This window comes from Miniopterus schreibersii (genome assembly GCF_964146895.1).
Source record: "Miniopterus schreibersii genome assembly, chromosome: 16".
NCBI classification, from domain to species: Eukaryota; Metazoa; Chordata; class Mammalia; order Chiroptera; family Miniopteridae; genus Miniopterus; species Miniopterus schreibersii.
The window spans coordinates 12498430-12513416 of NC_138116.1; the positions used below are offsets into that span (position 1 = coordinate 12498430).

At 35.4% G+C, this 14987-nt stretch overlaps 1 protein-coding gene across 4 annotated transcripts in view; it reads left to right on the top strand.

The window, feature by feature from the left end:
- The window catches only part of USP32 (ubiquitin specific peptidase 32), a 103288-nt gene that overhangs the window by 58328 nt on the left and 29973 nt on the right, over window positions 1-14987 (top strand). The window contains exons 10-17 of one of the 4 annotated variants that reach the window (XM_081162140.1): window positions 315-398; window positions 1577-1638; window positions 5423-5525; window positions 7058-7253; window positions 8686-8837; window positions 9366-9506; window positions 11527-11686; window positions 14788-14942. In XM_081162140.1, the coding sequence (XP_081018266.1) occupies window positions 315-398; window positions 1577-1638; window positions 5423-5525; window positions 7058-7253; window positions 8686-8837; window positions 9366-9506; window positions 11527-11686; window positions 14788-14942 (1053 nt within the window). Of the gene's footprint in view, window positions 1-314; window positions 399-1576; window positions 1639-5422; window positions 5526-7057; window positions 7254-8661; window positions 8838-9365; window positions 9507-11526; window positions 11687-14787; window positions 14943-14987 lie in introns of all 4 variants that reach the window. The other 3 variants (XM_081162139.1, XM_081162141.1, XM_081162142.1) reach the window with 3 other exon arrangements.

Below are 14987 nucleotides of genomic sequence, written 5' to 3' on the forward strand. Positions count from 1 at the left end.
TCTAGGGCTTTTTGTGGTTTTCCACAGGTAACCCTTGAAGCAGAAAATACTTTTATTTTCCAGGTCTTATTGAAGGAAAAAGATTGTTGACGATAAATTGTCCTCGTTACCATTGACTGCTTCAACAGAGTTTTATTACTTTTAAACTTATTGTAGCTGGCCTACTTGTCAGATGAACACATTAGAATCTACTTTAAATTATTGGTTTGTTTTCAGACAAATGACCAATATAAGTTTAATAAACCTGATTTTATTCAAATGCTATAAAAAATGATTAGCATGAGATCTTTTTTTTAATATTGTTTCTCTTTCAGATGGGCCACCTTACTCTAGAAGACTATCAGATCTGGAGTGTGAAAAATGTTCTTGCCAATGAATTTTTGAATCTCCTTTTCCAGGTATGTTTAACGTAAATGACAAGTTCAGAGAGTAGTAGTAGCAGTAATTCTATATCTTTTCCATTATGTAGTAGTGCTACTGGGCTGCAAAACCATAAATGATAAATAGAACTGCACTATCCTGTACACTACCTGAAAGATGGTAAGATAGAGCATGAGTGCTTATTGAACCTTCACAAACTCATGATGTGGGAGATAGGAAAGCAGAATATAGGTGATTATGTTTGTTTATTTATCTTATCATAACTCATGATAGAAAAGCATGTAGACTTGTAGAGAATCATAAAAGCCATCATAATTTGCTTTTTCTGCACTGTTGTCTTTTTTGAAGGCCCTAACAAGTGAGGCAGTGTGAACAGAGAGATGGATCATAAGTAGGCAGTTATAAATTTTTCAAAGTATACAGTCTCTAGTTAATGGGTGGGGAATCTTTTTTCTGTCAAGGGCCATTTGTATATTTATAACATCGTTCATGGGCCATACAGAATTATCAACCTAAAAATTAGCCTGCTATATTTGGTCAAACATTTAATTAACTCACCCCTAATGTGATGGCTGGAACTGCTGCTTTTTGAGGCAGACCAAATGATCTCATGGGCCATATACGGCCCCGCGTGCCAGGTGTTCCACACCCCTGGAACTGATTATCTTAGCTTCAAAGCTATCTCTTAATTTTTTTAAAATTTATATTTTTATTCTTTATAAGGTCCAAGAAACACTGAGGGAGAAGGAGGGAAGAAAAGCTGCCAGGAGAAAAAGTCATAGAGCTTGCTAGATTTTAACTATTTTCCTAAACTAGTTCTCTTGCTCCAATTTTTACAAATTTATGGTGCCCTGGCCAATGTGGCTCAGTTGATTTGGCATTGTGACGTGCATGTAAGGGTTGTGGGTTCGATTTTGAGTCAGGGAACATGTCCGGGTTGCAGGCCTTTGATCCCTGGTAGAGGGGTGTGTAGGAAGCAGCTGATCACTTTCACATTGATGTTTCTCTCTCTCCCTCTCCCTTCCTCTTTCTTTAATCAATTTTTTAAAAAAAGAATAGCTAAAATGTAAAGTTCACATTTGCTCAAGTTACTCATTGATAATTCATTAGTTGAAAGTTCTGCAGTGAATGTGAAAAATGCAATCTAGTCATTAGCACCAGTCAGTGAAGTTTAATTTACCACTTTTTTCTTTAGGTATGTCACATAGTTCTGGGGTTAAGACCAGCTACTCCAGAAGAGGAAGGACAAATTATTAGGTAAGTTTGTAGTTTCAGTCTGTATATTTTTCATTATATAATTGAAATTGCTAACACCTGAAATATATTGTTACTAAGTAACAGCAGGTTCCATTTTAATGTAATCATTATAGTAACACCTTGTTTCTCCAAAACAGTTACATATTGAAATATTTTTAAGTAACTTTCTAACCAAGGGATTGGATTAATTTAGAAGTGAAATTCTATTTCACATTAAAATTGTACTGAGTACTAAATTTAATTGTTCTAAATAAAGAAGATATTTTATAAAATAAAAGGCAGCAATTTTTTCTTACTTTAAATAGTTCACATTTATTGTAGAAAGAGTAGAAAGTGGACCTAAGCAGAAAGAAGCAAAAATGCCCATCATCTCTGTATTTAGATAATTGCTGTTGACATTTTTTACTTACTGAGATATAATTGACAACTAAAACTATAAGATATTCAAAGTGTACAGTGTGGTGATTTCATAAATGTATGCATTATGAAAGGATTCCCCCTCCATTACTGTCTTCACCCTTTTTTTTTTTTTTTTTGAAGTGAGGGCATTTAAGTTATACTCTCTTAGCAAATTTCACTTATACATGTGTTATCTACTATAGTTACCATATTATGCATTAGATCTACAGACCTTTTTCATCTTACATTGAAAAGTTTATACCCTTTTATCAACCTCTTTTTATTTCCCCCAGCCCCAGCAACCACTTTTCTACTCCGATTCTGAGTTCGACTTTTTTTTTTTAAAGATTCCACACATAAGGTGATACTGTGCACTATTTATCCTTTTCTGTGTGGCTTATTTCACTTAGCATAATGCCTTCCAGCTTCATCCATGTTGTTGTAAGTGACAGGATTTCCTTTTTTAACGCTGAATAATATTCCAGTGTGTGTGTGTGTGTGTGTGTGTGTGTGTGTGTGTGTGTGTGACATTTTCTTTATCCATTAACTTGTTGTTGGACACTTAGGTTGTTTCCATACCTTGGCTATTATAAATAATGCTGCAGTGAACATGGGAGTACAGCTATCTTTTCAACAACACGATTTTGTTTTATTTGGATATATATCCAGAAGTGGGACTGCTGGATCATATAGTAGTTCAATTTTTAATTTCTTGAGAAATCTCAATACTGTTTTCATTGTGGCTGGACTAGCTTATATTCCCATCAAGAGTATACAAGGGTTCCCTTTTCTCCACGCCCTTGCCAGAATGTGTTATCCCTCTCCTAACTGGTGGCAGGTGATAAGTCATTGTTTTATTTTGCATTTCCCTGATGATTAGTGATGTTGAGCATCTTTGCACGTTCCTGTTCGCCATTTGTATGTCTTTTTTGTAAAAATTTCCTTTGCTTATTTTTTAATTTGGTTGTTTTTTGTTTGTTTTGCTATTGAGTTACATGAGTTCCTTATATATTTTGGATATTAAACCCGTATCAGATATGTGGTTCGCAGTATTTTCTCCCATTCAATAGTTTGCCTTTTCATTTTGTTGATGGTTGCATTATTGAAACTTTTTACATTCACGTTCCCACATATGTGTATGCCTCTGATGGAATTTGTAAATCTTTATACAAAAAAACCGAGAATATTTTGAAATACTGTTTTATTTTCTGCTTCCATTTTCAAAGCAGATTATATCACTGATACTTTTATATATTAATAAAAGTCTCTTATAATTTAAATGATTAGCTAATAGACCCTGTTCATTGCCTGTTTGTTTCTCTATATTTCTTTAATATAAGGGCGAGTTTAGTATTAAAGTCTGTATGCCTTTGGTTAGGGATTTACTTAGGCAAAATTCTTTGAGGCAAAATACCTGAATTGATAGGTCTGCACATTTTTTATATTTATAACTCAATTTTTAATACCTTGAATATCTTTCATTACTTGAGGGCTACCATTATATAATTTTAATGTGTAGAAATTTTCAGAAACAGGACTGAAATCTCAACTAAACTTTGCTTTTAGAATATAGTTAACATATAGCCTATCACTCTTTTTTTTTTTCTTCTTCTTCTTTTTTTAAAAATATATCTTTATTGATTTCAGAGAGAGGAAAGGAGAGGGAGAAAGAGAGATAGAAACATCAATGATGAGAGAATCATTGATCGAGCCCACAACCCAGGCATGTGCCCTGGCCGGGAATCGAACCCCGATCGCCTGGATCCTAGGTCGACGCTCAACCACTGAGCCACGCCCAGCCGGGCATCATTTTTTTTTTTCCTTGAAAGCAGTATGTACACAAATTTTTCAGTAGTTTCTTCTGGCTTTGGACTACTTGCTAAAAGAGTTTACTTAAATAGAGTTGTTTGGAGTACCTGAGAATAGGATGGTGTAGTCAGCATTTAAACAGGCAGTGCCAACTGAGACTCAGATTAGGTGAAGCAGCAAGTATTTTTTCTAACTTTTTAAAATGGGTTTTTAAAACTGGTTATTTCTTTTTAAAAAATTGATTTTAGAGAAAGGAAGGGATAGAGAGAGAAACGTCAGTGTGAGAGAGAAATATTGATCGGTTGCTTGCCATACACACCCCAACCAGGGACTAAACCCACAACCTGAGTATGTGCCCTGACTGGGAATACTGCCACCTTTTGGTGTGCAGGAAGGTGCTGCAACCAACCGAGTCACACCGGCCAGGGCAAAAATGGTTATTTCTTAAAGAAGGTTAAGCAAAATCCATTTAAAAAAATGTTTTTATATAATCTCTAGTCTCATGTAGTCTTTTTAATTTTCATACTCAAAGGACTCATTCTTGTTTATAGTTTTTAGGGATTGACAATGTTGTCTTAATTTTATCTAATTTTTAGCTATCAAAATTTAAAAATACATTGAAATGTACAAATGAGATAATAAAGAAATATTTAAGCCTTTTCTATAGCTGCAGTAGCTTTTTTTTCTTACATTATTGCAATCTAATTTTATGTTATACTAATTTTCTGAAGTTAATATGACAGCATAGATATTAAGAATGCTCTGTAAACTATATATATTTTTGGCTTAATTATTTTGCAAATGCTCATAGCATCTCTATTTAAAAATATAATATTGATATGACCATGTTTTTGTAGAACTTTGTTCATTGCAAAATATTTCCACTTGTATTATTTCATCTAGTTCTCAGAATAACTGCATGACATTAGTGTCATCATCTCATTTTGTAAAAGAAAAAGCGGAAGTTTGCAAATGTTGAGGAATTTACCTATAATTACACTGAAGTGTCAGAGTCAAGTTTAGGACTTTTTTCATTAAAAACAAATAATCTACTGCTTTCTGTATTCCTTACTTTTCAATACATTTTCATTTCAAATCTGAGATTCCAAATTGTTTCATCCCATTTGAGTTCTTTGAATTTTTTGTTTCATTTTTCCTCCATTTTTACTTCTAAAATTCATTTGACTTTGATGATTTTTAAAGAATGTGTCAGGTTGGTACATATGCAATGAGGTGAAAGGAATAGTTGTCTCTAACTTAAAGAATCAGTACTTTGTTTAAAAATCAGTATAATGATTTTTGCAGTGGCTGAGTAAAGTTCTCAGCAAATCCTCTCCCCTAAAAGCAACTTGACAAACGTAAAACTGGACAAAATTGTCAACCAACCATTCAGAACTCTGGAAACTGATGAAAGCTGTTCAACAAATTGAGAAACATTTATTCAAGGAAAACAACTAAGCCTTGGTCAGAATAATGGTAATCTGTAGTAATTTCACCTTGGCCTGTTCCCGTTCCCTCCTTTCCAACACGTCTAAATAATATAATTTGATGTATGGAATTTTTTTTGTATGTACAGAGGATGGTTAGAACGGGAGAGCAGGTATGGTCTGCAACCAGGACACAATTGGTTTATCATCTCCATGCAGTGGTGGCAGCAATGGAAGGACTATGTAAAATATGTGAGTAGGATGTCTGTTTATCTACATTTTTCATAAGATTTTCAGGTCTACAGACTTCGAGTGGCTACAGGCTAGTAATAAAGTGCTCCAACTTAAAGTTTTGAAGGGGAAAGAAAGAATTACCCATATGACAATTGCTATGTACCAGGCTGCTTACAAGTTTCCTCCTGCAACAACTCTGTGAGGAAGGTAATATTGGGCATGTGAGTGCATGTATATGCACCTTACATATCACATTTAATCCTCACAATCTGAGAGGAAGGTGGTGGTGTATCCATTTTACCTGTGAGGAACCTGAGGCTGGGACTAAAGGTAACCCGAATTTCTTGCTCAGAGTGGAAGTCCTGGGGTCAGCTGTAAAGACTGACTTTAAATCCATTGGCATCTCAACCCCATTGTTTATATTATCCTTCATTATGTCACCTTTCTCTCCATGTCCTCATTTCTGAACCTAGCTCTGTGGTTTAGTACCTCATCATCTCTTGCCTGAATTATTATAGGAGTCTTCTAACTGTGCATCAATTTTCAGTTTCTGCCTCCAGTCCTTTCTACACACGAGTAATTTTTAAATAAAAAATTGGATTATGCTATTGTGCTGTTTAAAATCCTTTCATGGAAAAATCTTGTCAATGTAATGTTAAGTGAGAGAAAAAGAAACAACATGCTGTGTTTAAAATGTGGTATCTACTTAACAGCAACCAGAAGGATAGTTCACATTTCCTAAATGCCAGGCACTTTACATGCATCACTCATGTAATCTTCACAGTAGGTCTGAGGTAGATACTAATATTATCCTAATTTTACCCATGAAGAAATAAGCTTAGACGTTTACCAATTGTTGAAGGTCTCATAGCTGGTAAGTCAGAGCCCTGCCCTTAATTCTAACCATATCTTCCATGCTACTTATTTTTTATACTTATGTAAATATTTTCAGTCACAAGACATAAACAAACATCAAAATGCCAAGTATAGTTAATGCTAAATGCTGGAATCTGAGTACTTGTGATATAGTCTTCATATTTATCTATGTTTTGTACAATGACAATGTAATATTTCATAATAAAAAGAATAAATATTACTTATTTTTTTAATATCACAAAAAGCCTTCCATGATTTCCAATATTTAATGGAATTAAGTCTGGAATCAGGAAAAGAGGAAATATGAGATGGATTGACTCCATAAAAGAAGCCATAGTCATGAGTCTGTAGGAGCTGAGCAGTACTGATGTTCACAGATTGTGAATATCACTTATTCATAGGGTTGCCTTAGTCAGAGCCCACTCAACAGCACGTAACAACAAAGTCTAAATTACTTTATACAGCACATAGTCTTTGCAGTCTGTTCCCAGTCTACATACTCTTCCCCTTTGAAGAATTTTAAACTTAGTTATACATTAAAATGTTTTTAAGTGACTGCAGCCAACCACAGAAGGATTACAAACAATAAATAATTTTGGAATTCATTTTTGAAGGCTGCATACTTGTCAGATTATTAAGTTTTACCTCTTAATGTATGACTTCATGATTTTTAGGATGCCAACCCTGTTGTGATTGAGCCATCATCTGTTCTGAATGGAGGAAAGTACTCTTTTGGAACAGCAGTGCATTCTATAGAGCAGAGTGAAGACCGAATCGGAGGAGGCAGCCTCAGTTCTGTGAACACCACAGAAGAGAAATTTTCAGACAATATTTCTACTGCATCTGAAGCCTCAGAGACTATTGGCAGTGGTAAGTATGACTTGTTTCCTGTGAGGTTTAGTCAGGGTCAGTTCTTAAAGGAGTCAGAGTGTGCTTGGTAGGATATTGGGCATCAGGCTTCCATTCACAGAAATAAGTTTTGAATGAAATGGTTATTTATAAGATTCTTGAAAATATTTTCACTGTTTTCATTGATTAGGCCACACTTCTCCATATTGCTAGTAAATTATTTTATCAACAAGTTTAAATTTTGGAATTAAAAATCTAAATTCCTATCTTAAGGATTCTCTAACTATAAGCATACCTTCATTGGATTAAATGCACCTTCATGTCAAATTCTGCAGACATGTCAGGCCAGCCCTCGGGGATTGTTTTGTTTGAATGTTGAAAAACAATTAATAATGGTTCCCATAATTTCCTTCAGTCCTTGATGCCTGAAACTTAGTGCTCCCACTCTGGGTTGGGGAGATGAGAGTGCTTTGGCGGTTTTATGGCCCCACTGAATCCAGTTGATCCCCATTATTCTGCTTCTATGAGGGCGGGACTCTAGTCTCACTCTGTTTTGATTGCATCCTTGAGATCTTTTTCCTTTTCTGTGGAGGGAGTAGGCAAATTGGACAGGCTAGCATTTTCTCTAGGAAACTAGAATTTACTGCTTCTCTTTCCCCATCTGGCATTACAAAGATCCCTTAGCAGTGCTAGGAGTGCTCTCTCTGATTGGCTTTCACACCAAGATTATTTCTTAACCTTCCTTTTCATATTTGCTGACTCTATACCCTGTGTTATCTATAGGCTGAACGGTCCTACACTTAGAAGGTTCAAAGTGACTGATGGCTAGAATGTTTACCAGAGATTAACTTGCAGTTGAGAGTTGAAATTTCTTAAAATATATTGAAGTTCACAAATCTTAACTTGTCATTAATTGTGTATATTTCTATTGTAATGTTAATGCCTTCCTTCAGTGAACAGTTTCTTTCCCCCAGCATCCTTCTGTTGAAGTTATTATTTTAGCTCCTTCCCTTTGGTTTAGACTTCTTTTTACCATCATCTACCAGAAATATTTGGGATGTGCTTATAGGTAAAACAGAAGGATTATGGGAGACTGTATGAGATCCCAGCTACGTGGCTGTACTTCCTCCTTTCCTTTCAGAAGACATATAATTCTTGTTGTGAATTATCAGATATTCTAGGAAGTTGGCCAAATGTTCATTTGGTAACAATTTTTTAAGTTTTTATTCTACCTAGTGTTGTGCTGGGTATTGTCCAGAAAGGAATACATCTGTATTTCCTATCTTCTGTAGATTTATCAGAATCTACTGTACTTATGCCAACAGGATAATAGCATTAACCTAATACATGGATATTGAATTCATATTTTCAAGCATATTTGTGTATAATAACTAAAAATACAGAGATTCCATCCTCTATTTCCTTACAGGCTTTTTGTATTCTGCCACACCAGGGCCAGATATGTGCTTTGCTCGACAACATAACACTTCTGACAATAACAACCAGTGTTTGCTAGGAGCCAATGGGAATATTTTGTTGCATCTCAATCCTCAGAAACCAGGGGCTATTGATAACCAGCCACTAGTAACTCAAGAACCAGTAAAGGTAAATAATTTGATATCTATTTAAAATTATTCTCTTTCAGGTGGCTAATAAGTTTTATTATAGAGGTTTTAGCACATAGCAAAACGTTAGTGGTTCATATAACCTGTTGTGGATGGAAATCTCTTTGCTTGGTATATTTCTGTGAGAATATTTTATGATTTAGTACTTGCATAGAAGCAGTGTGGTGATCCTAGGAAATATTCTTATTCTTATTCAGAGCAGCTACTATGAAAATGTAGTTTCACATGTATATGGAATTTCCCCCCTCAAAATAACATTTTATATTGTCTGAGAGGAATCTGTGAAAACCAGTCTTACTATTTCCAAATGCTCGGATGATTTTTTTCAAATGATTTGCTTTTAGAGTTCCCTTTCTTAAATAGTTTGTTTTGAAAGTTAAAAATAAAAATCTCTTTTAGAACATGAAACTGAGTAGTGACATGTGTGTTTATTCTTCTGTGTATATATTTTGTTAAAGCACAAGAGACTGTAATATTAAAAATCAACATTTACATTTTATTCTTCAAGGCTACATCATTAACACTAGAAGGCGGTCGATTAAAACGAACTCCACAGCTGATCCATGGAAGAGATTATGAAATGGTCCCAGAACCTGTATGGAGAGCACTTTATCATTGGTATGGAGCAAACCTGGCCCTTCCTAGACCTGTAAGTATAGCAAATAGTACCTTATATAAGGAGCAATCATAGGTGGGGTCTTCTGTTTCTATTTTTTTAAAAATATATGGTTTTTTTTATTTCAGAGGGAGGAAAGGAGAGGTAGAGAAAGAGAAACATCAGTGATGAGAGAGTCATTGACTGGCTGCCTCCTGTATGCTCCCCACTGGGGACCAAGCTCAAAACCTGGGCATGTGTCCTGACCTCGAATCCAACTGCGATCTCCTAGATCATAGGTTTATGTTCAACTGCTGAGCCATGCCGGCCGGACATATTACATTTATATATGAACCTCACTATCCACAAATTAGTTCTTTCTTATGGTAGTAGAGTACTCAATACCTGTTCAAATCAGTTAAACAAACTTTAGGTTTCTTCTCATTCAGTAATTCACTTTTTTGTACATTTATTGAGTGATGTATTAGGTACCAACCATACAATGGTGTACCTGTGGGAGTGGGTGACTTTTATGGAGCGAGGGAATAATCACTGGACTAAATAAAGTCAGGATGTCATTAGCTATGCTATTAAATAAGTCATCCACATAAATGCAGACATTAACATAATGTATGACTTAGGCTGAAGCAGAAGTCTGAGAGCCAGTGCCAAAAAGTTTAGTGAATGTAGGGGAAGTGGTGTATAGTTTACTTCTGAAACTTTTTTCCATTAACCACACAGGCATCCAGTGAGGAATCAGGCTCATCTTCTAGCTGTTGGTGGATTTTTGTGGTTAGTCTTTTTGAAGGAGAGACATAAGAAATATCATATTACATGATAATAGGAATTCAAAGCTAGTAAATGAATTCTGATTTTTGCCATTACTAGAATGAGTCATTTAGAGCATAAGTAAATTCCTCTGAAGTAATTAAAGGACTTAAAGACTATAATACCAAATTTTAGTGAGTTAACTATGCTGTGTCATTTGTTGCACTTACACAGTAAACAGCAGGACTGATTGCCCTGAATACTCATTACATTGTCGATGCTATAGAATACTTTATAAGAAGATTCTTTGGTCTATCAAAGAAACACTGTCCCTTATATAATGTCCAACCTAGAACTTTCTTATACCAGGCTGCTTTTGCATAGGTAAGATATAATAAGTTAGATCACTTCCAAAAAGAGTAAAACTCTGCTGTAAAGCCTTAGTCTGTAATTTTGATGATGACTTTGAGTTATTAATAATTATGTTTATTAAAAATTATGTTTAAGTGGAGTCAGGAATTAAAGATTTGTGTTTGTTTACTCCAAAAGGTTCCTAATGACAGAATAGATTCAATGACATGGAAGCATAGATCAGACTGACAAATGTCAGAAGGATAGAGGAGGGCGGGTGGGTGTAGGGGAAGAGAGTAACCAAAGAATTTATATGCATATATGCACAACTCAAGGACACAATTTGCCCTTTAGAAGACCATCATTTGTATACATGAAATATGTAAAAGTGAAAAGAGTTACAGTGTGAGGATAGTAAAATTATAGATAATATTTACATTTTAAAAAATTTAATTTTGATATTACTGCTTTTATTTTTTATTTTTAAAAATGTATATCTTTATTGATTTCAGAGAGAGGAAGGAAGAGGGAGAGGGAGACAGAAACATCAATGATGAGAGAGAGTCATTGATCGGCTGCCTCCTGCACACCCCCCACTGGGGATTGAGCCCACAACCCAGGCATGTGCCCTGACTGGGAATTGAACCTTGATCTCCTGGATCCTAGATGGATGCTCAACTGCTGAGCCACTCCCGGTGCGGCAGTATTACTGCTTTTAAATGAAAGGGGGAAAATATCTACCAGGAATTCTAATCTTAGAAGATGGATTTAGGAGCAGAAACTTGGGGTGTATTTAAACGCATGTAATTTAAATCTGTGAATTTCTGTAATCTGAAATATAAATAGTGAGCCTATTAAACATTTTAGTTTAAAACTAAATCTCGGAAGTTAGATAAAAATTGCAAGTTTTGCTTGTTCTTTTACAGTGATCACTTTGTATCTTTTAAAACAACAGGTGATCAAGAATAGCAAGACAGAAATCCCAGAGCTGGAATTATTTCCTCGATATCTTCTATTCCTGAGACAGCAGCCTGCTACACGGACACAGCAGTCTAACATCTGGGTGAATATGGGTATGATGAGCCTGAGAATGTTTCCTCAGCATTTACCAAGAGGTAACTTAAGAATGCAGCAAGAATATCGTGCATTTTCTTAAAAAAATAAAAGCAAGTTGCTCAAAGTCTGGTGCCACTGTACCAGTAAATCCCTTGTGGGGCTTAGATCTATGGTCATGCGCAAGACTAGACAGGGGTATAGGGAAAATCTCAGCAGGAAACTGGGAAGGGTCGTTTCCTTTCCTGATTTGTAAAAATACAACCATAATAAATAGAAACAGATTTTACATACTTTGTTTCTTTGAGAACAAGCCATTGTAAATTATTTGCTTGACCTAAGTTAGAGTCAACCAATCAATGACTTTTCTACTCCACTCAAATTTTTAGAAGTGATTTCTTTGGCAGTATCATGGTTTTTTTGTGGTTTTTTGTTTGTTTTTTGACAAAACATGATACATTTTTCATGCTCAGTCCGAGGAGCCTGTCTCTTATGAGACACAGATAATACAAAGTAAAGAATATATTTTTGAAAATAAATGAAGCTTATCAAAATGACAAAAAAGTTCCCATTTTAATGTATTATATGTAAATAGTTCCCCCTTGATTTCTCTATGAACTTAAGTTTTATTGATGGGCAGGACTTGCTCTATGTTTCTGCTTTGCAAATATTTGAAATTGTTCTTTAGCAGAAATAATGAATTCATCCATTTACGGAGTCTCAGACGTGTTAACAATTCCACAATATTATTATAATTAATATAACTTAGTATGCAAGAACTGCCTATGAACCCAAACCAACCCTAACTTACCATCCCTCCTTTGAAATCAAATAGGGTTAGATTAATGTCTTCCTTAAAGGTTATATTCAGATAATATATGGAGATTCTTACACATACTGTTTGGCAAGAATTAAAGCAAAGCAGTGGCCTCTGCCTAACCAAACTTGGTCTTTGGGGAAAACATCAAAACCAAGGAACAGTGAAGTAGAATCTCTATGAAACTTTCTTGATTTAATTTTCTATTGAATAAAGTATTTGCCTTGCTTCCATGGCATCCATAGCACATATCTTTTTCGATTCTCCTTGAAAGATAACATGAGAGGTGAGATGTGTTATTGCGCTTTTAGTAAGTATTCTTTGCAACTCTTGTGCTGATCCTAGATTTTTGCTGCTCTGTAAATTCCACCAGATTTGTTCATGCTATTCAAAAGCACATTTTGTATAATAAGTGGCTGCCTGCTTAATGAGCTTTGCTATAAAAACTGTCTAGAATTCAAATAAATTTCTTATGTGGCTTAGGACAATAGAAGTTGACTTGGACACTACATTTGCAAATGCTTCTGAATCCTAGAACTGGGTAGTTAATGCTCCAAATTTGTTCTTAATTTGAAATTTTATTCTTTACTAATTAGTTGTGAAATCAATCATTAATCATTTTGAAGTTTATAAAAATACGCTTTCTTGCTGTAATCTTATAACTAATCCTCTGATGTATAATTACAGAAATTTGCTCTTTTGTTTTCTTTTAGTGATTCTCCTTTGCTTGCTGATAGTAAGAGGTTTGCTTTGCTGTGTGTTTAAAATTGACCGCGGTTGGGTTTTGTTCTGCCACAGCGTAGTGTTCATCCTTCTTGTTACTCAGTTTGTTACAGCTGTTTACTAGGCTCTTTCATTCCTTTTGTAGTGACAAGTACACAAACCTTGCCACAGTTATAATGACTTAAATGTAGCCTTTTTGACAGACAAAGCTACAGAAGTCATTGTTTCTTAGATGATTTTTCAGCCTATTTTTAGGTGAGTGAATTCTTTTTGGAAGCTCTAAAAAAGCGGATGGTGCCTATACTTTTGTCTGCTTTATTTAGTAGGTAAAGACTCAAAGTGCATTTAATAAGAAGAATGAAACTAAGCCACCACTGAATGTGTGGAAAACTACCTGGAATGTATAATTGTATCCTAGATGGATTATATCCATATGCTAAGTTTATTTTAGTTTTGGGTTTCTCAGTAAACTATAACCTCCCATAGACAAGAGATGACCTTTTTCTTTTTTAAAAAAAATACGTCTTTATTGATTTCAGAGCGAGGAAGGGAGGGAGAGAGAGAAACATCAGCGATGAGAGAGTCATTGATCGGCTGCCTCCTGCACGCCCCCCACTGGGGATCGAGCCCTTAACCCGGGCATGTGCCCTGACTGGGAATCGAACCCTGATTGCCTGGATCCTAGGTTGACGCTCAACCGCTGAGCCACGCCCAGCAGGGCAAGATGACCATTTTAAGTTATAACTTTATCTCGATTTTTGTGTGAATAGTTGAAGCAGGGGTTAGCACGTTGTTTAGCAGCCTGTCTTTGATTTCCATAACCTCTTGTCATTTTATCCCCCTTCTCCTGAAAGTACGTGGTTAGACTTGCAACATTCTTCCTTTACTCTTCATTCTTTCCCCTTATTGCCACTCTTTTTGTTTACACCTTAAATCTTTCAGGAGTTCAAGTTCATATCTGCTGCTATCTTATTGGGCAGGCAGGCCATATGATTTTTACCCCCTTCTACCTTTCAGTGGGGCTTTTTTTTTTTTTGCTTTTTTTTTGGTCCTAGGAAGCTTCTTCGCTTCACTTTAATGCTGTGTTTGGCCATATAGAGTCTATGCCTCCTTAGAATTTTAAGTATAATTGTGTAATTGTACCAGTGTGCCAGGTACTTGGGCCACTTAATGACTGAGAGTAATGAGATTAATAATTCAAAGACAGTTTATTTGAAGAAAGTGGATCAGGTGGATCCAGTTATGTATCTGTGAAAATCAAGCCCAGTCCCATTTTCTTTATTTGTATGCTGAATTTTGAGTGTGACCGAACTGAGGGCAGCCACGATACTAATGCCTGTTGTTTGTTTATATTTGCCACTCTTGGGATCTGAGTACTGCTAATTATTTGGGTTTCTATGATTTTGTTGCTTCCTTTCAAAGTTCAGGCTTTGGACTCATTCTAAGATACTTGGGTTTCCTGTCTTCATTTTAAAGCTTCTTAATTTATAAAATTATTTAACCTCTAAATCTCATTTTTTATCATTATTTCCTAAAATAGTGTGGTCCCCATTGCTAAGGGGTGCTTTTTTTTTTTTTTTTTTAACATCTGTCTTTTCGTCATTGTGATTACTACGACTATAGGAAATGTACCTTCTCCAAATGCACCATTAAAGCGGGTCTTAGCCTACACAGGCTGTTTTAGTAGAATGCAGACCATCAAGGAAATTCATGAATATCTATCTCAGAGGCTGCGCATCAAAGAGGAAGATATGCGCTTGTGGCTATACAATAGTGAGGTAAGAGGCATCTTAGAGTCATGAAGGCATCTCCACACAGAGATC